Below are 26,234 nucleotides of genomic sequence, written 5' to 3' on the forward strand. Positions count from 1 at the left end.
GCAGCATCTGACAAACTGTATGTGTCCGAAATGGCACCCTATTCCCTATATAGCACACTACTTTTGACCAGGCCCCATTTGGGGAATAGGGTACCATTTGGGACGAATCCATACTGGGGGGGATTATTCATACCATCTGTGGCCCAGCTGGGTGGCTGGGAGGAATGTTACACCCACCAGTGTCTGAGGAGCAGAGGTTGTGGAGCGGGGGTTAGGTGGTGGCCATTGCACAAAGGCAGAGAAAAGAGTGTCTCAGGCAGGCAGCAGACAAGGCAGTGGTGACTGGCTGGGTGGCCGGACATGGGAGAAGCCATAGAAGGCCTGGCTGCCAGTCGGTCTCAGTGGGGAGGAGTGAGCTATCTATGGGTTATTTTGTCTCCTTCGCTGCTAGGGGAGTCATGCTGCCTGTCTAATTCCATTTTACACAGATACAGAGCATTCTTTCATAGAGAGAGAGGTACTCTCCTGTGTGTATCTGTGTTTCTGTGTGTCAGGGGCTGCTTTTAAACCTCTGCGGTTTAACCTCAAAATGTCATAACAGAAGAGCTGAAATGCTGCCATGAATCTTTAACAGTTTCCCTTCCCAATGAACAATACCGTAAACTGTGTTGCACTAGCTGAATGGAGCCAAGTCATATTTCACTGCCAAAGTGACAGTCTTTCGTAACCCTGTTTCATTCTAAACCCATCAAAATTCAACAATTCCCAGACAAAGACATACCTAACTGAAAAGCCACCTTGTGTATTTTCGGTATGAGGAAATCATGTTTGTGTGTGTACTGTGCCTCTGTGTGTGTGTGTTACTGTGTGTCTGTGTAATTAATCCCTGTGGCGGAGAGCGAGCGAGTGGGTCTGACACTGACCTGTCACAGTTGAAGCCCTCCACGTTGTCCTTGCACTGGCAACGGCCTGTCTGGACATCACACTCCTGTGTGCTTCCAGAAGGGTTACAGGAGCAGGGTCTGGAGAGAAGAGGGGTGGGGTGGGGGAGGGGAAGAGAGAACAACAGCCATTCACATAAACAGCATGGGTCTGATAACCACCATCTATTCTAAAGCAAGCCTGCTGCGAGCCTGTTTATCTAAAAGGACCACTGCTGGCCTGGCACACAACTACATCCCAAATGGCTTCCTATTCCCGATATAGTGCACTATATAGGGAGAAGGATGCCATTTGGGATACACACTAAGATTGACCGCCTCCATCTCACTCCGAAATAAACACGTGAAGAGCGAACAATAAATGAATAAGAACAAACCATCATAAAACGTTAAGATTGTTTGATCTGGAGCAATGCAAATATAAATATCACAAATAGCAAGAGTGATTGGCTTGGAGGTATATACCTGCAGCCTGCTTCGGTCAAGGTGTGGAAGCCAGGTTGGCAGCGGTCACACTTGTCCCCCATCACACCTGGTTTACAGCTGCAGCGTCCTGTGTTGTCACACTGAGTGGCCAGAGAGCCTGGCAGTAGAGAGAAAGAAGCACAGACCATCATCAGTTCATCATTTCAACACACATGTGAACTATCATTGTTAAACAGCCCAGAAAATTCACACAACATGTGGGCAATCTTGTTCGAATTGCCTGTAATGGGATCTGGTGGTGTCCATGTCGCAATTGTTTTGCGGTGGTTTTCAAGGGTAGCATATGTGGTTATAGAGGAGAGGAATTATGAAACTTAACATGCATGTGACAACAGCTTTAACCTATTAAGACTTCGCAATCCAATAAAATGTTAACCCACAGCACTACAAAACACAGACTGCCTTCAGACTGTATGTTGTTTTACCCAATAGAAAGCAGCATCGCATTAGTGGAAACCAAGACTGTTCTCAGGGCAGGCCTGGTTGTAGTTAGATATGTTCGAGTTGCATCTGGGACAATTTTAGCATTTTAGCCAACCCTAACCTAATTCTCCTAACCCGCCACATAACATGTTCCTAACCCGCCTTGCTAATTCTCCTAACCTGCTATGAAAAGTAGCATCTGCTAGTCAAAACAAACAGACTTGCCCTGAGAACAGTCTTGGTTTCAATTAATGCGATACAGACAACATAAACCGTAAGTATTTAATGATACATTAAAACTTGTGGCTCCTGTCAAACGTAGTGCACTATATAGGGAATAGGGTACCAATTGGGACGCAGCCCTCTTTAAACCCCAATAGAAACAGTAAATACGCAATGGTATAGTCTAGACACTCACCCACTGGGTTGCAGCTGCAGGGCAGGCAGCGGTTGCCAGGTCTGTCTCTGTAGTGGTTGTCCAGGCAGCGCTCGCAGTTAGGCCCGTCTGTGTTGTCGGCACAGCTGCGACAGTGTCCTCCGTGGCCGGTGGCACGGTACAGCTCAGGGTCGAAGTAGCACTCTGCACTCTTGCCATTACAGTTGCACTCTGGGACCACCAGAAAAAGTAGATATTAGCTTATCCCATACAAATGTATAGGACAACGTGTGGGTGGGATCAACGTATGTGTATATGGGGAGGGAGCAGTACAACTACAGACTAATGTGATTTTAAACAGCTGGATTTAAGAGTGGGAAAAGCTAAAAGCACATTTTCCATACCAGGCTTTGGTAAACTAGCCATTAGTTTATCCCATACAGTTTTAAGGACAATGCATGGATGGGTTTAATGTAGAGGTACTTACTGTATATGGGGAAGGAGGTGGTAGAGCTACATAGTAATATGATTGAAAGCAAATTTCAAACTGAACCTTCTCTGCAGTTAAGGGCAGGTCATTTCATTTGGCACATTTTCCATATCAGGCGTACTTTTCCCTAAGTGGTCTGCTGGCAAAGTTTGGTTTTAGGAGACAGATTATGTGGCCTGGAGCAGATTGAGGCAGTGTGGGCGTGAGAAGTGTGGTGTGGACTGTTCTGAACAGGATTAGTCACACATTTGCGGTATGATATGAATGTCTGCCCGGCCTGCACAGAAACAGGAAGGATCTCTTGCTATGGGACTTATGCAGACACTCATCTCTTGGTCTGTGTCCCAAATTACATCCTATTTTCTATGTAGTGCACAACTTTGGACCAGGACCCCTGACCAAGGCCCATAGGACTCTGGTCAAAAGTAGCGCACTACATAGGGAATAGGGTGCCATTTGGGACAGCATGGGACTGACTTACGCAGACACTCGTTAGGGTTATTGGCTGTAGCTCGCCTCCAGGGACGGTCGTTGTAGAACGGCTTGCACACATTGCAGTCATCACCCTCTGTGTTGTGCTTGCAGTTGCAAACCGGCTTGTCGAAGCCGTTGTTTTTCACACACTCACTCGCATGGCCGTTGCACTTGCACCTGGAACAGCGGAGAACAGTCTGTTAGTCATCGTGAGAGTTACGATGCACAACTCAAACATCTGGGCCGTATTCACAAAGTGTCTCAGAGTAAGAGGATCAAGTCCCCGCTATCTATGTCATCTTATTCATTATGATGTAAAAGGCAAAAACTGATCCTAGATCAGCACTCCTACTCTGAGACGCTTTATGAATATGGTCCTTTGCACTGGTCTTAGAGGACCTGACCATAAGCATCAAATGGAACTCAGTTATTGATTAATGGACGTGATTACTTGGTTAAGCAGTCTAATAGTCCAACCATGCTGTATATCAGTGGCACTTATTTTCAGTGTAATCATATGAGTCGATGACCTGTCAGCACAGGATAGTAGCATGATTACAGTGTTTCCCCTATATTCATTTAGCAGCGGCGCCCCACCAGTTTGGCTAAATTGCCAAAATCTCGCACTACCCCTTTAAGATCAGAGTGCCAAGTTAAAACTTATATTGCTAGCAATCAGAGTGAGTAGTGGCACGAATGAGAGCACAGCCACTGCTTGCTTCTCATCGTCTCCCTACAAGGGAAACACTGGATTATATTTACAGTAATCTACAAATAGGTGTTCATCCATCCACATTAGCATGACAGATAGCAGCAAACTTTGACGTTGACTGCAACTTGACATAACAAGTCAGTTTACTACTGGTATAGAACAGTCTTCATTTTGATAAATCAATCATACTGTAAATATTCTATCAAATCAAATATTATTTATCACATGCCCTGAATACATGTGTAGGTAGACTTTACAGAGAAATGCTTGCTTACGAACAACAATAGAGTTTAAAAAATAAAATGCACAAGAATGGAGCTACATGCAGGGAGTACCAGATCAATGTGGAGCTATATACAGGGAATACCAGTACCAGATCAATGTGGAGCTACATACAGGGAGTACCAGTACCAGATCAATGTGGAGCTATATACAGGGAGGGATTACCAGTACCAGATCACCAGTACCAGATCAATGTGGAGCTACATGCAGGGAGTACCAGATCAATGTGGAGCTACATGCAGGGAGTACCAGCACCAGATCAATGTGGAGCTACACTGCTCCAAAAAATAAAGGGAACACTAAAATAACACATCCTAGATCTGAATGAATGAAATAATCTTATTAAATACTTTTTTCTTTACATAGTTGAATGTGCTGACAACAAAATCACACAAAAATAATCAATGGAAATCCAATTTATCAACCCATGGAGGTCTGGATTTGGAGTCACACTCAAAATTAAAGTGGAAAACCACACTACAGGCTGTTCCAACTTTGATGTAATGTCCTTAAAACAAGTCAAAATGAGGCTCAGTAGTGTGTGTGTGGCCTCCACGTGCCTGTATGACCTCCCTACAACGCCTGGGCATGCTCCTAATGAGGTGGCGGATGGTCTCCTGAGGTATCTCCGCCCAGACCTGGACCAAAGCATCGGCCAACTCCTGGACAGTCTGTGGTGCAACGTGGCGTTGGTGGATGGAGCGAGACATGATGTCCCAGATGTGCTCAATTGGATTCAGGTCTGGGGAACGGGCGGGCCAGTCCATAGCATCAATGCCTTCCTCTTGCAGGAACTGCTGACACACTCCAGCCACATGAGGTCTAGCATTGTGTTGCATTAGGAGGAACCCAGGGCCAACCGCACCAGCAAATGGTCTCACAAGGGGTCTGAGTATCTCATCTCGGTACCTAATGGCAGTCAGGCTACCTCTGGCGAACACATGGAGGGCTGTGCGCCCACCAAAGAAATGCCAGCCCAGCACACACCATGACTGACCCACCGCCAAACCGGTCATGCTGGAGGATGTTGCAGGCAGCAGAACGTTCTCCACGGCGTCTCCAGACTCTGTCACGTCTGTCACATGTGCTCAGTGTGAACCTGCTTTCATCTGTGAAGAGCACAGGGCGGCAGTGGCGAATTTGCCACTCTTGGTGTTCTCTGGCAAATGCCAAACGTCCTGCACGATGTTGGGCTGTAAGCACAACCCCCACCTGTGGACGTCGGGCCCTCATACCACCCTCATGGAGTCTGCTTCTGACCGTTTGAGCAGACACATGCACATTTGTGGCCTGCTGGAGGTCATTTTGCAGGGCTCTGGCAGTGCTCTACCTGCTCCTCCTTGCACAAAGGCGGAGGTAGCGGTCCTGCTGCTGGGTTGTTGCCCTCCTACGGCCTCCTCCACATCTCCTGATGTACTGGCCTGTCTCCTGGTAGCGCCTCCATGCTCTGGACACTACGCTGACAGACACAGCAAACCTTCTTGCCACAGCTCGCATTGATGTGCCATCCTGGATGAGCTGCACTACCTGAGCCACTTGTGGGGGTTGTAGACTCCGTCTCATGCTACCACTAGAGTGAAAGCACCGCCAGCATTCAAAAGTGACCAAAACATCAGCCAGGAAGCATAGGAACTGAGAAGTGGTCTGTGGTCACCATCTGCAGAACCACTCCTTTATTGGGGGTGTCTTGCTAATTGCCTATAATTTCCACCTGTTGTCTATTCCATTTGCACAACAGCATGTGAAATTTATTGTCAATCAGTGTTGCTTCCTAAGTGGACAGTTTGATTTCACAGAAGTGTGATTGACTTGGAGTTACATTGTGTTGTTTAAGTGTTCCCTTTATTTTTTTGAGCAGTGTACATACAGGGAGTACCAGTACCAGATCAATGTGCAGGGATACGAGGTACTTGAGGTAGATATGTAAATGACAGCAGGATAAAGTGACTAGGCATGCCAATCGATAACAACAACCGTAAAATACAGAACAGCGTAGCAGCAGCAAATGATGAGTGCGTTTATGTCAGTATGTGGGTGCGCGCACATATGTAATGTTTGAATGTGTGAGGGAGTGACAGTGTACTGCGTGAGTGTGTACATGGTGTGTATATAAAGTGTTGCGAGTGTTCGTAGGGTCAGTGCTAGATAGCGTCAGTGCAGATAGTTTAGCAGTCTGGCAATTTATCTGTCTTATGGCTTGGGGGTAGAAGCTGCCTTAGAGCCTGTTGGTCCAAGAGCCAATGCTCTGGTACCGTTTGCCGGACGGTAGCAGAGTGAACAGTCATGGCTTGGGTGGCTGGAGTGTTTGGCAATTTTTGGGGCATTCCTCTGACACCGCCTCATATGGAAGTTCTGGATGGCAGGGAGCTCAGCCCCAGTGATGCACTGGGCTGTCCTCACCCCCCTTTGTAGCGCTTTGTGGTCAAGGGCGGTGCAATTGCCATACCAAGCAGTAACGCAACCTGTCAAGATACTCTCAATGGTGTAGCTGTATAACTGAGGATCTGAGGGCCCCATTCCAAATCAGTTCAGCCTCCCGAGGGGGAAGAGGCACTACCGTGCCCTCTTCACGCTTGTGCGGGTGTGTCTGGACCATGTTAAGCCCTTAGTGAAATGGACGCCAAGGGACTTCAAGCTCTCGACCCGCTCCACAACAGCCCTGTCAATGTGGATGAAGGCGTGCTCTCCCCTCTTTCTCCTATAGTACACAATCAGCTCCTTGGTCTTACTGACATTGAGGGAGAGGTGGTTGTCCTGGCTATGTCTCTGACCTCCTCCCTGTAGGCTGACTCATCACCATTGATGATCAGGCCTCCCATCCTCATGTCGTCGGCAAACTTGGTGTTTGAGTGGTGTGTGGCCACGCAGTCGTGGGTGAACAAGGAGTACAGGAGGGGACTAAGCACACACCCCTGAGAGGCCCCCGTGTTGAGGTCAGCGTAGCGAAGATGTTGTTGCCTACCCTCACCACCTGGGGCCGACCATTCAGGAAGTCCAGGATCCAGTTGCAGAGGAAGGGGTTCAGTCCCAGGGTCCCTAGCTACGTGATGAGCTTGGAGGGGACTATGGTGTTGAACGCTGAGCTGTGCATACTTCTCATAATAGTTATTACTTTTTTCCATTACTTGTCATTTTTGGACTTGTATTAGGCATTTAATTGACAAAGTTAATGTACTGTATCATTGAGGAGAGTTAGCAAGAAAGCATTTCACTGTGCCGTATGCACGCAACCAATAAAAGTTTGATTTGATCTATCAAAAACATACCACTATTTGTAGCTTAGATTATGTTTGAGAGTCATTACTCTAAGTCTGTGTTGTTGGGAATCACGAATACACGTCATTTATTTGAGATACTGAGTATTTGATCCATCCTCAATTACATCATTAGTCAAATCAATTTTGGCACAGGGAGAGTAATTTTCCCTGATAACTAACTCCATGGTGTTTACCCAATTCAGAAAGGCTGCAGCTTCTCCACCTGAGAAACTTCAACAGAACCCCTCCGAACAAGAGAAGAATTGCATGGCAGCCACCTTCGGGTATTGTTTCAGGTGTTACTTGGCAGCGAAGTGTGGAAAAAGTGACAACAGGAAGGAAGACACTATAGCACTAGGGGCCTATTAAGACTAATAGGCGGTTTGTTCATCTAGAAAAACAAAGCTAACCTCCCTCACAATGTTTTCCATTTTGTAGTACATGTAATATCAGTCAAATCCATTTCTTACTCATAATATATGCTGGTGGATGTGATGACGTCGCTGACTGGTGGACAGTGAACTTGGTGCCCTGACAGGTAGAGTAGACCTACTACACCCAAGCTTGGCCCGGCTTGGTCCTTGGACTCATCTCTGCCGTCATATTGGTGCCTGCCCCCATTTCAGTCTCCGTGCACTGTAATCCAGCACTCCCAGGCAGGAATGCAAAGAATGCGGCTGTGTAATGGAAATCTGCTCCACATTTCAAACAGATTGAGGTGAAAAGACACTGCACCGGCAAGGGGGCAGTTTAACACATGTCTGATCCCCTATTCTCTTCTGGCTTTTCAGTTCAGAATTTGGGAGGGATTGTTTTTTTGGATTCTCGGTTGATCCACTGAGAATGAACCCACACAATGTAAAATGTGGCCAGATATGTGATATGAAGTTGATCTGAAGTCAACACACTACGCTACTTTAGATGAATGATTCAACCCCCAGACAAAAACATCTTTGTTGTCAGCACTTGAGGTTTGATAATTCATGATTTTTTTCTTCAATCCAACTGAGCGTTTCCTATTCTTGCTGTTATTCCAGGTCTTCAGAACCAAAAAAAGTATAGAGTGAATATGCGCTAGAGAAAACATGCTGTGTGGTTAATAGAGACAGGGCCTCCTTTAAAGGAATATAATATGATTTGTTGCTGTTTTTCCTTTTTATGCTATAATTTCTAGAAGAGACAAAAACAACTAATGTTTGTAAGATAATGTTTTTGTGCGTGTGTGCAAAATTGCTATTCAATGGCATTGGTCAAATAAAAAACTGTGAACAAGGGAAAAGCCAGGCAGTGGATGCTGACAACAGTTGTTAGAAGACAGCATAAAGCTGAAGGAACTGCTCTCACCTTCCTCCCACTGCAAAGTCTGAGATAGCGTAGTAATAGGACTTTAGGACCTTGGGATCATTGAAAACTTCATCTCCAAATGTGTTGAGCCTGTTCAGGGTCACTTTGATATCTGTGGCTGTCACCCATTCCTGAAAAGAAAAAAGACAAATGGACAGTGTTAAAACACAGCCAGGTCAGACTCTACAAATATGTCTGCCAGGCCTTGCCTGCTAAATATGTTTGGAGAGTTATTCATTTACAACTTTGCTTGACGGACGAGAAAAGGGAGAGAGGGTTGAAGATTCCAAAGTTAACTGCACGATAGGTGTGTTTGACTTGAAACAAATTATTTTCCTGTTGAAAGTTTCTATTTGAAATGGGAGATAAAACCCTATTCCTAGTGCAGCTGTTTAGAAGAAAGAAAAAAAAATACTGCAAAACTAATCTAAACCAAACCTCAGACATTCTCGTGGAATCAGACTGGTCCCAGAATCAGAACAACATATCGAAAGCCTTTTGTTTGCTTGCTTAGAATTACAGCAGCAGAGGACAAATCTGGAGTGAGCACCGGAAGATCTCTCAAGGAGTATTACCAAGTAAGTTGGAAACCACAGCATAACATCTGTAAAAAAATACATCTGTTCCACACATGGAGGTTAATAATAAAGTCTGTTTTACATTTAACATTGTAACACAATGTTCTGAATATTTCTGAAGAGGAGTTGTAAACGCAGCCAAGTCAAGCATGTATCATCTCGCTTGCACATGCAAAATGATTTGCCAACAAACATTCTGCAGAATTATTGGGAGCCTAACTACTACCAGTAGACTAATTAAAACATATTTCAGGATATAGTTTTTGCTGACAACAGCTCCAATGTTTTGCCACTTATAGCCTAACTCTACTAGAAGAGTCTGACACATCCATGGGGCAGTCATGAGTCAAAGCAGGTTCCGTCTGTCTCAGGCATGGGACCAATGGCTCTCCTGGTCGACTACTTTACTGACTTCACTGGCACTATCTCATACATTTCCAACTGTATCCAGGCAGACATTTAAAGCTGGACGAAAATATCATTTTTACCCCCAGTTAATTATCTTGAGACACCTGTGGGCTATATTTTCTATATACAGAGTGAGTCTGTGTGAAAAAGTTTTGGTTGATTTTGTTGTAGGAAAATGTTCGCTGTCCCATATTAAAGAATCTTTAACAGTTATTCAAATATTACCTAGAGACTCCACTTAACAAATAAACTATACATGCAATGTAGCCCTGTGTCGCCTCAGAAAGGTATCCCTTCCAAAGAGTCCTGGGCTTTGGTATAAATATGCCACATGAGAAAGTCAAATATGGAAGGGTATAGTGCCAGAGCTAAATGTGTTAATTTGTGAGGTAGAGTATTCCGAATGAAAAGTTAGGGTATTCCACACAGGTGAAAAATAGCCAGATCAGCCAACAGCAGATAATATATCAGAAATTACCAGGCTGACTACTTCTCATTAGCAGTTAGCCTACATTGATATACACCCTTTAGATGTAGCCTACAGATACAACTTTCTTACATGAACATAGTAAGACCCTTTTAAGAAATCCTGCTACGACCTCCGATGACCCATCAAAAAGGCAAAGCGTCAAGACAGGACTAAGATCAAATCCTCTGATGCTTGTCGGATGTGGCAGGGCTTGCAAACTATCACGGATTACAAGGGGAAAGACAGCCGCATGCTGCCCAGTGACATGAGCCTACCAGGGGAGCTAAATATTTTCTATGCTCGTTTTGAGGCAAGCAACACTGAACCATGCATGAGAGCACCAGCGTTCCGGACAACTGTGTGATTTCGCTCTCCATAGCCGATGTTAGTAAGATCTTTAAACAGATTAACATTCAAGGTCACAGGGCCAGACAGATTACCAGGACACCATACGCTGGCCAGCTGGCAAGTGTATTCACTGACATTTTCAACCTCTTCCTGACCCAGTCTTTAATACCTACATGTTTCAAGCAGACCACCATAGTCACTGTGCTTACGAACGCCAAGGTAACCTGTCTAAATTACTATTGGCCCGTAGCACTCACATCTGTAGCCATAAAATGCTTCTAAAGGCTGGTCATGGCTCACATCAACACCATCATCATCCCAGACACCCTGGACCCACTAATTTGCATACTGCCCCAACAGATCGACTGATGACGCAAGGCTCTACACAGAGGGTGGTGAGGACAGACCAGTACATCACTGGAGCTGAGCGCCCTGCCAGCCAGGGAATCTATACCAGGCGCTGTCAGAGGAAAGCCCGGAAAATTGTCAATGACCTCAGCCACCCAAACCATAGACTGTTCACTCTGCTACCGCACAGAAAGCGATACCAGAGCACAAAGTCTGGGACCAAAAGGTTCCTGAACATCTTCAACCCCTAAGCCATGAGACTGCTGAACGGTTAATCAAATGGCTACCCGGACTATTTCCATTGACCCTTTTTTGCACTGACTCTATGCACACTCAGTGGACTCTACCACACACTCACACATCCTTACACTGACACTCCAACACATACACACGCCGCTGCTACTGTTTATTATCTATCCTGATTGCCTAGTCACTTTTACCCCTACCTACATGTTTCCTCAACTACCTCGTACCCCTGCACATTGACTCAGTACCGGTACTCCTTGTATATAGCCTCATTATTATTATATAATGTGTTACTATTTCATTCTGCATTGTTGGGAAAGGGCTCATAAGTAAGCATTTCATGGTAAAGTCTGTTGTAAAACTGTTGTATTCGGCGCGGTGCATGCAACAAATACAGTAGTTTATAACCTAATGGTTAGGCTATAAAATCTTACTGGAGTCATTTGGGTTTAAAGTCTGATGTAGGCTAGTAGACTCCCTGGGCTTCGTCTGGAAACACACACAAATTCTCACTTGCTGAAAGCAATGCGCAACAAACATTTCCAGCTGTGCCTCTTAAGAGCCAAATTCAATCAGTACTGTAGTGGGAAATCTGGAGGCGTCACCTAGCAACCTGTTGCAACACTTGGCACTGGTCAGGCTCTCACACTTTCCCACCTGAACTAGTGTGCTACTCGCTTCCACTGGGCATGCCTGCCAACAGCACATATGTCCATGCCAAAATATCTCAAGTCTACGGGCCAACTTATCATTACTATGTCCACCTGCTCTTCCACATCACTGATTTCTTCAACGCTACTGATATAAGATGTACTACTAACTCTGTGCCTCAGACAGCCCTGGAAAAATAAAACAAAATATTAACAGCCACCCAGGGACACACAAGTATGGGATATCACACATCTGGAGCTGGAACAAGAAGCATCACGAAGTTCCTATATCAAGGTCTCTAGAACACTATAAAAACAGCAGTTTTTTTTACCTGTAGAACTGAGCTTGAACATACAGTATTAGAGACGATCACAAAAAGTTATTTTATCAAGGTTTCTCAAATGCTATAAAACAGCAGAGTTTTTTTTCTTTACCTGAAGAACTGGGCTGTTGTCAAAGTTGTAAGCACTGGGTCGGCCCTCAAGGGTGGAGAAGGCCACGTTTCCTCCGGTCAAGGGTGAGATGTCACTGAACTCGTCGGTGCAGAGGGCCTGCTGTTCGTCCTCTCCGGTGCGGATGAAGCCCCTGTTGAACTTCTGGTAGGTCTTCTCACAGGAGCCACTGTAGTACTGGTAGGGCGTCCATGGTCCATCCTCACTTGTGCGCTTGTAGATGGCGAAGCTCTCTGGGCGGCTGGTGTGGAACTTGAGTCGCACGTAAGTGATGTCAAAAGCCTTGCCTGAAGAACCAAAAAGAAACATGAGATAATTGATACCAAAAGCTAAATCAGCCACTAAAAGTCACAGTTTACAACAAGTCTTTTCCAGATTCATTGTTGGTTTAAGGCAAGACAAAGGAGGATTTCCGAAGGTCTCGAGTGTCCTCCAGTAATAATAGAGGGCCTTTTCAAAACCTATTTGGCATGTCTGAGCAGGCTAGGAGTTGTAGGGGGATGAACACCAAAATGTATCTGCTAAGAGCTTGGGGAAATGTTATGGGGAGATATTTATTTTGTTTAAAGAAATGACAATCTTTCAACATGGCTACAGGGGGTACAGTCTGCTTCAGCAAAGAAATTGCTCTCTAAACAGAGCTGCAAATACAAACATATATACAGGAACCATTGTGGCACAAATATAGGTGAAGACATGTAGCTCACAGATAATATAGATTTCTCAATCTGTTAATTTCCTTCCGAGTAAGTGTTTATGCATGCTGCTGCAGTCACCATGACAATGAACTTCCTGACTTGAGGGACCTCTTAACCCAGCAAGCTTTGTGGTTCAAGGTTTATCTGAAAGCAATATATATTTTACTGCAGGGTGTGAGCTGGTTGTCATGAACGCGTACGTTACATTGAGATTAAAGTGAACTGTCAAGTATGCTATGTTCTGGAGTGCCTGCTTTGGCCCTGTGTGAGTCTCCTACTCAAACATGACTGGTACAAATTTGACCTCAACTGGGCCGTGAGTCATTAAACTAGTTGTGGATTTCAACAGATCTGCTTCAACACACAGAGAAATCTTTTCAAATGAAATAAAAACAGTTATGTAGATTATTTGCATTAATATCCATTAGCTCATGTTCAATTTCTCCTTATAAATCTATTCAAGTAGAAAGAAGTTCAGCTTTACACTGAGAAAGTTGCAAATTAAAACATGGGAAAAAATTTCAAATCAAAGTGCAACGAGACATAGCATTTCTCAACCAATTTGGCCAACTGAGCATTTGTCTGACCATTTACAACTAATTTGCCTACTTTTTCCACTAGTCACTTCCATTACAATGCACAGGCATGACACCAAAATAACTGAATGTGAAATTCTGTGAACAAGCACATCTTAAGAGGGTTGGAGCAGCGTGGAAATCACACTGGGAACAGACTATCATTGACATCTAATTTCTAAAACCACCCCACATCCTCGCAAACAAGACAAACAGCATCTGTTGGCGCAGCAATGAAGTGGCAAGCATAGGGGCAAACAACAAAGGGCCCCTCATCAACCCAACATAGAGGAGCCCACTCAGTGGAGACAAAGGAAGCCTCAACACTGAATACAGGTGGTCAGGCAGTCACTAGAGACTAGTAGTCTAGTTCACAGGCAAAGCAAGGCAAGGCAAGGCTAGTCCTGAAGATAATGAGCAAAGGGCCATGAAAATCACAGTTTAGCTTTGAACAAGGACATGGTTACTCTTTGGCAGCTGGGATTTTAATAGTCTTTGGTGGCCAAGGTGGGTTCTTAGTACATTCTCAAACAAAATGAGTTTTACAATATGTTGTGGCTGTCACTGGAGGCCTACTTTTAGGTATCAAGCCTGAGATGCATTCTTTCACTGATTAGCTGAAACTATACAAAGTACGGTATACACATAGGCCCACAGGGCCAGCTACACCCTTTGAATCTGTCATTTCAGTAATGTAATAACCATCAATAGTGAGCAGGAATAGCTGACAATTCAGTCTTTACTAAAATTTGTCTAATTGTAGTTAAATATTTCACGTCTTTAATGCAATTAAAGTTATGATAGAGCTGATGCACATAAAATGGCCAATAATACTCAATGTAAAAGTTGATTAAACACCATTTGTAGTTGTTAGAATTCCAGATGTCTCAACTAATTCGAAGGAGACACACAGGAGAGTAGATTTATGTGAAATTCATGAATGGCAGTGTTCCATGGATTTACCAAGTTTTCTGGCCCAGAGCTGTCTAGCATAAAACCAAGAGGAATTCCATCTTTCCTTACAGAACAATCGGTGTATTGAGAAGCAAAATAGTACAGTTGAGAACGCAAACAAAGGGCAGGCTGTGGGGACCCCTTGCGTTCTTCTACAAGAAAGTATTAAAATAAAAGGCTTAAAAAGACGCAAGATAAAGACGAAGGTACATACAAGTCAGTTAACTGTGAGGTCGTTTTCCACATTAGCAACAGTGGGGGTCGGCTAGGATGGGGAGTTGTCAGATTTACAATCTACAAAACTCCTTCCACATCAGCCACCATGATACTCTACACAAGAATTAGCCTTAAAAAAATCTCCAGAACTCTGATGCTGTAGCCTAATACTCAATTAACTGGTATTGGTTAACCCGGACTTAAACCCTACCATTGTTAGACACTAACCCCATGAAACACTTTTCAGGACCCCCACCTTAGTATGGTTTAAAATTATAAGCCGCTCTTGTGAGTTACAGCAGAGAACTAAAGGTGGGGACTTCAACCATGTGTGCACCTGTCCACTCCTCAAACATGTTCTAGTTGAGTGAGGCTGTGACATGGTGGTATGGTGGTGGTGATTGGGGGAGGGGAGGTTGAGAGGGAACTGGCTGGAATGTGCTTCCGCTCGGCAGAGTGACGCCAGTGAAGTGGAGGGCTGACGAGAACCAGAGAAAGACTTGAGAGGGAGAACACCGTTTGGGGAAATGGTCTGTGTTGGGAGGCAAATATTTATTGTTGAAATGTGAGAGAAAGCTCATGACTGTTCCTAAAGGTGGATCGTCTGATCAGCAATCTTCAAAAGTTCTGCAGAAGAACAACATATTAAGCATTGATTGAATCTGAGAATTCCTACCTGTCTTTAGTGGCTTACAATTGTTTGATGGCAAGAACTGAACAAGGACTTTTTAAAACATACTTTGAAGATTAAATGTAATCTTCAAAGTATGTTTTAAAAAGTCCTTTATTACAAGTAAATTTCGCTCATAATAATGCAGCTTATATAACATATATTCTGACAATCAAAGATGCATTCGGCTGTTTTAGGAGTAAGCGTGAAATCCACATTTACATACCCAAACATTCTGACAAGCCACACTGTGGTTTCCTAGGGTCTCTAACATGTCATTAGAACATGATGTGTGTCACCACAGCAAGCTTGGACATGCATTTCAAGTTAAATTTGATAGGCCTACCCGTTGAACACAAAACAACAACCCAATGAAAAGACCAATGTTTTTCTACCAACAGATCCAGGACCTTTATGTAGATAACTACCAAGGGGGATATTCCAGGGGGTGAGCAGGGGGTCTTTGAAAAGGTAGTAAATTCATATCATAAAGTCACTGTCAAAACGTTTAAATATCTTTGCCGAGCTCATGGCCAGTTAACCACACAGGCAATTTCTATGCTCAAAAGCAGTGAACAGAGGAAGAAAAAAACACTGCTTTTCCCGAAGACAATCTCATAAATCTATTTTAGCACAGAAAAGTCTCATAAATCAATTTTACCACAGAAGAGTCTCATAAATCAATTTTACCACAGTAGAGATCCTTCCTTGAGAACATTACAGTCAAGGGAGGAAGACTCCCACACCCATTAATTCATAATCTAGCCTACGTGAGTTCCCAATCAGCCAACAGACAGAACTTTTTGTCCTTGACATTGTGGCTGTTGGAAGACTCATTGACATTTTCAATGCCAGGTGGTTTCTGCCATAGTTCCCTTGCTGACAATGTCTGACAACAGTTCAAAACTGAACATTTTAATTTGTCAACCCAGATGTTTGTCCTTAGCCATAGCAATTTATTACATAGAATTCATAATATAAAGTATGCGGTTAAAGGCTAGTTATTTAAACAGTAGCCATGATATGGTGGCTTCCCGCCCCTTGAGACGAGGCACGTTATTTTGACGTCAAATTCCTTTGAATGCATTGTAGACATCCTTGGGTTAAATAAAAGGTGGTATGTTTTGCTGTTGGCTATTTGATGAAGGGTCTTTCAACACACCTCTCAGTTGTCTCAGAGGAGAGGTAGTGAAACTGATGATTAGTGATTGGGTTTGGGATAAGGTTTAACTGATATCCCACAAAGGCATCAACAAACAAAGCTGATGGCTTCAGGCTGAGTGTTTTAGCAACCAGAGCGAGGCTGTACGAGAAAATGGTACCTAAAGTCGGTGTCTTCCTGGGAGAAAAAGCTCAGTCCCACCAAATCTCTTAATCAATCTCTGCATACGTCGTTAACTCCCCAACTCCTCCTGGGGAGCAAATATGGGGTGGTGGTTGTCACCCTTTTATCTGGCTGAGAACTCTGATTATTCAAGCTCTCATCTTATGAAAGGCCTAATTATTCCAGAAAACCATTAGAAAAACCCCCATTAGTTCAGCCAAATTAGTAGAAATAGCTGAGACATAAAATCTTGTCAATAGGATTCACTCCATGTACATTGTTGAGGGGAAAACAACAAAATAAGACATTTAAAAACATACATTTTCAAGTGATCTCTGGGTTGATATCATCTCGAGGTGTCATATAGAAACTTTTCCCTCTACATGCTACTTTTAGGTGTGCTCTTATTTGCGCCTTTTAGAGGATTTGCTGGGATGTTTTGCCTGTGTGATTTGGGCCTCTTGCGTGCATACCTTCCATCTCCTTACACCCAGTAGAGGCACAGTCTGGGGGTGAGCAGCAGGAAATATCTAGGTGGTGGGGGATTATGGGTTGTTGTGGGGTGTGGGTTAATTCCAGGGGAAGGCCTCGAGCCACAGCATGGTCCAATTAAATTTCCTCCCATGACCTCATCGCATTCTTTACATAGGAGATGAACAATGACCGCTTTGACTTTCAACATGTGGGCATGTCCACTTCACCCACCCCCCCGTACACAATTTTCTCCATCTGCTCAGGAGATATGTAGAACATCTGTTTAACTCAACACTCCCACGGGCTGAACCAATACACGGACAGACTTTGGGATAGGATACAGCAATAACCATAAACTCACTGCGATCAATTCACTTCAGGGCTTAATCCAATAGACCTCGCTAATATGATCACAGCAGGATCTTGTAACCTATAGGGCTAATTCATTAATATCAAATATCCCTTGCTTGGGTGCTTACACACCATGTAGCCTATGGCTCACTGTCAAGTGTATACCCAACCCCCCCGTCAATGTAAGCATGAGCTGCATGAGAGATGACTGTGTGCTTCTGCATTCCACAGCAGAAAAGAAAAAGGCCAAACAGCATTAGGGACATTTTCCTTTTCTCTAACAGGTGCCATGCTGGGTCAGAGTCTGACAAGTAAAACCTCCCAAGATAAAAAGTGGAACAAATTGAACGTTTTATTTGGAAAGGGTGAGGGAGGGAAACGTTACAATTGAGGAATCTGAGGAATGTGCCCAAGTTCATCATCTGAAGGGCAGATAACACGTTACGAACTGCCTCGATGAGAAGTGTCAGATGGGTGAAAAGATCCCCCCTCACCCGGCTGATCCGGCAGGTCCAGTGATTCACAGGGAGCCCCCTCCCTGTCAGAAAGAGGTGCTTTCCCAACATTTTAAGAAACATCACAATGATGCCAAAAGGCTGACCGCTCTTTATTTCCACCAAACAGTGGAATCATTGCCACTGGTGATACAACTGTTGTACTTAAGCTGGTCAATTAAAATATTCTGGACAGTTGGAATCCAAGGGACAACAGGCTTAACCATTTTGAAAATGACTGACAAACATGAAAAGGTTATCATGCTCACATCTTTCAAACACTGATGCAGAAGAAACCAGGTTGGCCTAAACTAAGGCAGGGCTGTTTTGTGTGATCCCGTGAACCGCATGGAGTGGGGGCACTTGGGTATAAAACAAAACTGGAGACTGCGTCCAAAATGTCCGACCGTTATTTTTTACGTAATCTACTCAGGTTCGCATACGTCGATTCATGGACCGTCTATATGCGGGTTGCATCTGGTTTACACGGCCCAACTTCACATGGACACTAGCACTCAGCGCACACAGGGAGCAGCGACTATTTCATGACAACATCCAAAAACATGGCAGACATGGGATGAATACAACATTTTAAGCTCTTCAGCTGTGAGTGATAAAAAAATTAAAAAAAATAAATCAGCCTCAGCGACAATTATTTCAATAATTAAATGGATGTTTTGTGCACACAGGTGATGACTAAAGTGTCTAATTAGGAATTTTCAAATCTGACTTCTCTATGTGGCCTTCAATTGAAATGATCTTTCTGTGTAATATTGTTTTGATCTGCCTTCCACATGGCGCAGTGGTCTAAGACACTGCATCGCAGTGCTATCTGTGCCACTAGAGATTCTGGGTTTGAGTTCAGGCTCTGTCGCAGCCGGCCGCGAACAGGAGACCCATGGGGTGGCGCACAATTGGCCCAGCGTCGTCCGGGTTAGGGGAGGGTTTGGCTGGCATGGATGTCCTTGTCCCATTGCGCACTAGCAACTCCTGTGGCAGGCTGGGCACAGTTCATGCTGACACGGTTGCCAGGTGTATGGTGTTTCCTCCGTCACATTGGTGCGGCTGGCTTCCGGGTTAAGAGGGCAATGTGTTAAGAAGCAGCGCGGCTTGGTTGGGTTTCGGAGGACGCACGGCGATGAGACAAGACTGCAACTACCAATGAAATACCACGAAATTGGGGAGAAAAAGAGGTAAAAAAAAAAAAATATATATATATATATATATATATACACACACACACACACACACACACACACATATATATATATACACACACACACACACACACACACACGTTTTGATCACGCGGTCTGGGATATGAATGGAAATGTGGTGAATTACAAACAGTTTAGTTATTCGCTCCGAAAGGCAATCAAAGAGAAAGTGAAGTCGCAATTCAACGGCTCAGACACGAGACATATGTGGCAGGGTCTACAGACAATCACAGATTACAAAGGGAAAAGCAGCAACATCGCGGACACCGATGTCTTGCTTTCGGATAAGCTAAACACCTTCGCCCACTTTGAGGATAACACAGTGCTACCGACGAGGCCTGCTACCAAGGACTATGGGCTCTCGTTCTCTGTTGCTGACATGAGTAAGACAGTTAAGCGTGTTAACCCTCGCAAGGCTGCTGGCCCAGACAGCATCCCAAGCTGGCGTCCTCAAACCAGCTGGCTGGAATATTAACGGACAACCGCAGGGCTCTCCAAAGGATGGTGCGTTCTGCCCATCGCATCACCAGGGGCACACAGCCTGCCCTACAGGACACCTACAGCACCCAATGTCACAGGAAGGTCAAAAAGATCATCAAGGACATCAACCACCGGAGCCACGGCCTGTTCACCCAGTCATCCAAAAGGCGAGGTCAGTACAGTTGCATAAAGCTGGGACATATGATATGAGTAAAGCAGGGCTCCCTGTGAATCCCTGGACGTGCCGGAAAAAGTTTATTTTAGAAAAACAGCCATCAGACTGAAATAGCCATCACTAGCCAGCAACCACCCGGTTACTCAACCCTGCACCTTAGAGGCTGCTGCCCTATATACATACACATGGAATAACTGGCTACTTTAATTATGGAACACTAGTCCCTTTAATAATCTTGACATACTGCTTCACTCATCTCATATGTAAACTCAGCAAAAGAAAAAGTCCCTTTTTCAGGACCCTGTCTTTCAAAGATAATTTGTAAAAACCCAAATAACTTCAGAGATCTTCATTTTAAAAAAGGGTTTAAACACTGTTTCCCATGCTTGTTCAATGAACCCTAAACAATTAATGAACATGCACCTGTGGAACGGTCTTTAAGACACTAACAGCTTACAGTCAGTAGGCAATTAAGGTCATAGTCATGAAAGCTTAGGACACTAAAGAGACCTTTCTACTGACTAAAAATACACAAAAAAAGATGCCCAGGGTCCGTGCTCATCTGCGTGAACGTGCCTTAGGCATGCTGCAAGGAGGCATGAGGACTGCAGATGTGGCCAGGGCAATAAATTGCAATGTCTGTACTGTGAGACGCCTAAGAGAGCGCTAGAGGGAGACAGGACGGCCAGCTGATCGTCCTCGCAGTGGCAGACCACGTGTAACACCTGCACAGGATTTGTAGATCCGAACATCACACCTGCGGGACCGGTACAGGATGGCAACAACAACTTCCCGAGTTACACCAGGGATGCACAATCTCTCTATCAGTGCTCAGGCTGTCCGCAAGGTGATGTCCTCAACAGACATCACCGGCAACAAAAAAAGTTGTCTCACCAGGGGTGACGGTCGGATTCGCGTTTATTGTCGAAGGAATGAGTTTTACACCGAGGCCTGTACTCTGGAGCGGGATCGATTTGGAGGTGGAGGGTCCGTCATGGTCTGGGGTGGTATGTCACAGCATCATCAGACTGAGCTTGTTGTCATTGCAGGCAATCTCAACGCTGTGCGTTACAGGGAAGACATCCTCCTCCCTCATGTGGTATCCTTCCTACAGGCTCATCCTGACATGACCCTCCAGCATGACAATGCCACCAGCCATACTGCTTGTTCTGCGCATGATTTCCTGCAAGACAGGAATGTCAGTGTTCTGCCATGGCCAGTGAAGAGCCCGGATCTCAATCCCATTGAGCATGTCTGGGACCTGTTGGATCGGAGGGTGAGGGCTAGTGCCATTCCCCCCAGAAATGTCCGGGAACTTGCAGGTGCCTTGGTGGAAGAGTGGGGTAACATCTCACAGCAAGAACTGGCAAATCTGGTGCAGTCCATGAGGAGGAGATGCACTGCAGTACTTAATGCAGCTGGTGGCCACACCAGATACTAACTGTTACTTTTGATTTTGACCCCCCCCCTTGTTCAGGGACACATTATTTGATTTCTGTTAGTCACGTCTGTGGAACTTGTTCAGTTTATGTCTCAGTTGTTGAATCTTGTTTTGTTCATAGAAATATTTAAGTTTGCTGAAAAACACAATTGACAGTGAGAGGACGTTTCTTTTTTTTGCTGAGTTTATATACTGTATTCTATTCTACTGTACTTTAGTCAATGCCACACCGATATTGCTCGTCCTCATTTTTATATATTTTACTTTTAGATGTGTGTATTGTTGTGAATTGTTAGATACTACTATCGCAATAACATCTGCTAAAAATGTGTATGTGACCACTAAAATTTGATTGGGAATGGGCGTCAGTTAAACTGCAGTACCCAAGCAAGGCTGTAGGAGCAGTCAAAACTGCTTCTAGACCGGAACCCTGCCCCCTTAAGTGGGAGTGGTGTCCCGATTCAAATTTGAGCGAGGCGTAGTGCCTTTTCAGCACATTAATTGGCCCTCCAAATCAAGTGAATCAAGTTGCTGACTTGCTAGCAAGTGGTACCCAAAATTCCGATAAAGCTCTGCGACCCATGGCTGGGAAGTTGCTAAAAAAAATACTAGGAAGAAAGCAAATGTAAGTGAGTGATGTAGTGATGTCCCATTCCGTAGGGTTATATAGCTCTCCTTACCACTAGTTGCTCCGTTTTCAAGTGCCACTCCCCCACGAGGGACACTTGAAAACGAGGGGGAGGGACAGTATTGGGACGGAGCCTTGGCTGGTATTAGGAACATGTATTACAGTAAAACCTGTAATACTGTTGACAGACACATTCATATTCTTGTAAATATATAACCATGTTTCAATGTGTTCCATACTCACATGACTTGGGCTACATGTTTGCATTTCTAGTTACAATTGATAAGTCTACCTGTTAAACACAAAAAAACAATGAAAAACAATAGCCTAGTTCTAGCCTAAATCAATTGAGTAGCAATCTTTAAGGACAAACGCAGGCCTATTTCTACTTAGAAGCAATTCTTCACATGATAGTGGAATGCTGTTCTTATCAATTCAATCTCCTCCCCTGCTTTAGCAGTAAACACAGCAGCCTGCAGGCACAGATTGGTGGTGAGGAGATTAAAATCGAAGCACATCCTCGCAAGACGGAGGTAGTCTAGTCGTGGTGGACTATTGTTGAGAATACTGAACAACAGTGTAGTATCCCGGGGGGTGGGCTGATGGGAGGTTCTCTGAGGCAGCGTCCCAAATGGCACCCTATTCCCTATATAGTGCACTACTTTTGACCAGAGACCAGAGCCCTATGGGCCCTGGTCAGAAGTAATGCACTATATCAGGAATAGGGTGCTATTTGGGACACCATGGGGTCTCCAATTAAGGAGGGCAGAGGAGGACAAGCAGGAAGTGACCAAGGGAGGGTGGGAGGTAATGATTGCTTTTAATGGTTAAAGACACTGCCCCATCATTCATTCAGGACTTGGAGGGGGGGGGGGGGGGGTCTCATCTCCTTAGTTACCAGTGTGAAAAGAAAACGACTAGTGGTGTTGGCAAGGCTGTGACTGTCCCACTCGGTACTGTCCCTGAATAATGTGGGGTTGGTTACATCATGGGAAGATTGAGGTAATCCTCAAGTTTTGGTAATACATGGGGGGGAGCAAGCAGTCTCTTGTTTAACATAAAACATGTCCATCTGCCTTGATCAAACTAGATTAAAACCAGAAACAAAGTGCTGTAGGCTATTCTGTTATGTATTACTGAAGAAAAAAAAAGTTACAATAAAAAATGATTAACAAGTTTTGTTTTGTCCTCGATGTAGGCCTAGATCCATGGGGGTCACAAAACAGAGACTCTTTGGCTAAGCTTTAACTGCTCAGGCCACCTAAGATGAAGCCACCCAGCCAATAGGTACTACAACACATGGATGACAGGAACAAACAAAAGTGTCCCCCTTTGCCCACCACGCCTAAATTAAATCGAGACAAAAGATCTCAATAGGACACAGCAGGGACAATTTGCTCACAGTGTTGCTTCACCGCCCTCCCAGGCTTTTCTCTGAATACTGTAGTTGGGACAAGTCCTCAAACAATTTCTGTGGCTTTATGAAAAACTACCATGGAATAGGCAATTTACAGAACAACAAATGTATCTAGCCTCAGAACAACACATGTATTACACGGGTAGGCCTAACTAATGCCTTAGGGAAAATGAAGATTAACAAAAAAATGACTTTGATTGAGAAAGTATGAGTAATGTATCTAATTTTATAGCACCGCATTGAATAGGCCACCTACATGGGTCTGATGAATACTCACTCACATCATACTCACTCACGTCTATAAATCTCATTCAGCTCTTTTAAAGGCCCAGTGCAGTCAAAAACGTGATTTTCCTATGATTTATATTTCCACACTATGAGGTTGGAATTTGGCCTGGGCGGTATACCATAAATACCGTAGACTGGGGTATTTTGAAACGTCGCCAATATGATTTTCTATACCGTCCCAAATTAGTTTTATTTCGTATTTTTATTCACAAAAATTATATTAATCAAGTCACATGGTAAATTTGTTTACACAGAGCACATGGAACAAAGGGAGGATGTGACCTGACGATCCACTGTTGAGCAGCACAAGTGAGGTTATAAAGAAATTCACACAAACAAATTGGCAGCTAAATATAATCTTTAAACTATAAGTTAACTATTTAAGATGTGCCAAATACATTTCTCCAGCTCAGGGCTCCAGCTATGCATTTGGTTTGCTAACTTGACAGCTATAGGTGACTATCTTGCAAGATCAAACCTCTTGGTTTCAGCAGAGACAATCAATCCCCTCCTGGACCACCAGCATGTGTGTTGTAATATGGTGCAGAAAAGCCCAATGTTATTACTTGTTTGGCTTTCTTTTTTAGGAATAGATGTATTTCAAATGTCTGTGTGATCTGGTTTTTTAAGTTCCAATGCAGCCGTTGTAATCTCAGTAACAAATGTAATTTCTGGTGATTGTTTTCAATTAAAATGATCAAAAGCCTCTTAGCAAAGGGCAATTTCTCAAGCAAGAATTTAGCTAGGACTGTCTGGGAGTGGTCTGGGTGGGGAGGGGAAAACTGAAAATAAGCTGTTATTGGCAGAGAGGTTTGGAACTTTGTTATTGGTCTATTAATTAATTTACTGCATGATGATGTCACCATGGAAGGCCAAATCTCCATCCCACCAAAACACGCTGAAATTTCAGGTGTAATTTTGAAGTAGCTCTTACACTAAAAGAGCATTTATCGTTTTCATAGTATTATTACAACTAGGGTTGGGCAGCATCCAGATACCTTCATACCGTTCCTGTACCATACAGGGGTATACGGTATTACCGGCAGTGCACAAAAGGGGTGCAATGACTTTATGCTAACAAATGCCAACAAAGTACTAGCGAATTCCCATATCGGATGCTAGCTAAATGCTAACAAGCGCAAGCGAACATAAACTAAATGCAAGGACAGACAACCCAGCTCATAAAGTTATACAACTATCTCAAAATGCTGCTCACACTTGGTGGTATGCAGTGAGACTGCCTGAGGATTTGTAAGTTACTATGTGGTTCATTTTGGCCCTCTTGAAACATTTGGATTGTCAAAGCTTAAAAGAAAATACCTGCTTGTACTATGCAAGTGTGAAAATGTGTGTAAGTGCGAAAGGTTATGCTAGTGCTTTGTTTCCTTGTTCAAATTAAAATCACAATTTGATAAGATTTTATCTTTAAACTGGGTAGGCTACTTGTGAAACTGAGCATAATGAATGTTAAATAATTAAGAAGTTTGCCAAAGCGTAAATGGAAAAACATTCAATACTTTTGTAACAAACCAACTGGCCTGATAAGGCACATCTGGCGGTAGAGTTGCATACATCTGCAGTTTTCTTTAAGTTGCTCACGTAAGGGTAGACTGAGGGCAAGTGATAAGTTTGTGATATTGATTTCCGCTTCAACTCTACAAGCAGAGAATTTACAGCGGACAATGTAGTAGTGTAGAGAACTAGGCTCATAAAATATACAAATAAATTGGAGGATCTGATCTAGAGGAAGACAGCAGTGGTAAGGGGTTCTGCCTCACTCCTCAACGGCATGTCTTCACTTCACTCATAGTTAAAGACCAACTTGAAAAAGCACTTCAAGAACAAAAATGTATTCCAAAAGTGTGCCAGTCAGTGGTGTAGTGGAGAGTATATACAGGTATACCCACTTAGTTTTGTGGACATTGTTATACTCACTTCTTAATCCCCACTGACACGTATCAAAGTAGTGTAGTGGAGGTACACGCAGTATCAATTAATAGGGCTGATAGAACAGATCGGAATATTTAGCTTGAAAATGTTGATAAAACTATTTCTTCACAATGTACACATGGCAGTGGGCCATGAATGTTCCAAAATGCAATTTGCGTGAAAACACTGTTCTAAAATGTGCACCGCACATGCGAGTGGTTTTATGGACAGAGATGGAAATATCCGTTATAAAGAGGGGGATTGAAAGATACAACTATCATGGGTTGCTAATCTGATTAGGATAATGCCTTTGACTGCTAGACAATTAAAGAATGTTGAAAGAAAACCAATAGAATAGGAGAGCGCACAATGAAGAAGTATTTATAAAATAATTGCCTCTACGTTTCTATGGTGGGATTTTGGCTATAGGTTAACTTTGAAGCAAGATAAGACATGTCTCATAATATGAAGTAAAACATCCAGGTTTCAAACAATTAAGGAACAGGAAAAATATAGCGATGCTAATGATAGGTCTAACTGTCGTCTCCTGGTAGATGGAAAGGCTCTCAAAAACATTTGATTAAACTAACCTATATCGAAGTAAGTCAAAAGATAATACAGTTTTCCCGGACGCATGTTTTAACATCATGTCAGACATGTAACAGCTGCATATACAGT

At 43.8% G+C, this 26,234-nt stretch overlaps 1 protein-coding gene across 1 annotated transcript in view; it reads right to left on the bottom strand.

The window, feature by feature from the left end:
• Window positions 1-26,234, bottom strand: part of LOC115156982 (laminin subunit gamma-1) — a 77,998-nt gene that overhangs the window by 22,979 nt on the left and 28,785 nt on the right. Inside the window, exons 2-7 of the mRNA XM_029704792.1 lie at window positions 12,208-12,512; window positions 8,726-8,856; window positions 3,138-3,307; window positions 2,209-2,397; window positions 1,347-1,464; window positions 864-962 (exon numbers count right to left, since the gene is read on the bottom strand). Coding sequence (XP_029560652.1) covers window positions 864-962; window positions 1,347-1,464; window positions 2,209-2,397; window positions 3,138-3,307; window positions 8,726-8,856; window positions 12,208-12,512 — 1,012 coding nt within the window. The remainder of the gene's footprint in view (window positions 1-863; window positions 963-1,346; window positions 1,465-2,208; window positions 2,398-3,137; window positions 3,308-8,725; window positions 8,857-12,207; window positions 12,513-26,234) is intronic.

This window comes from Salmo trutta, chromosome 21 (assembly GCF_901001165.1).
Source record: "Salmo trutta chromosome 21, fSalTru1.1, whole genome shotgun sequence".
Lineage (NCBI taxonomy): Eukaryota > Metazoa > Chordata > Actinopteri > Salmoniformes > Salmonidae > Salmo > Salmo trutta.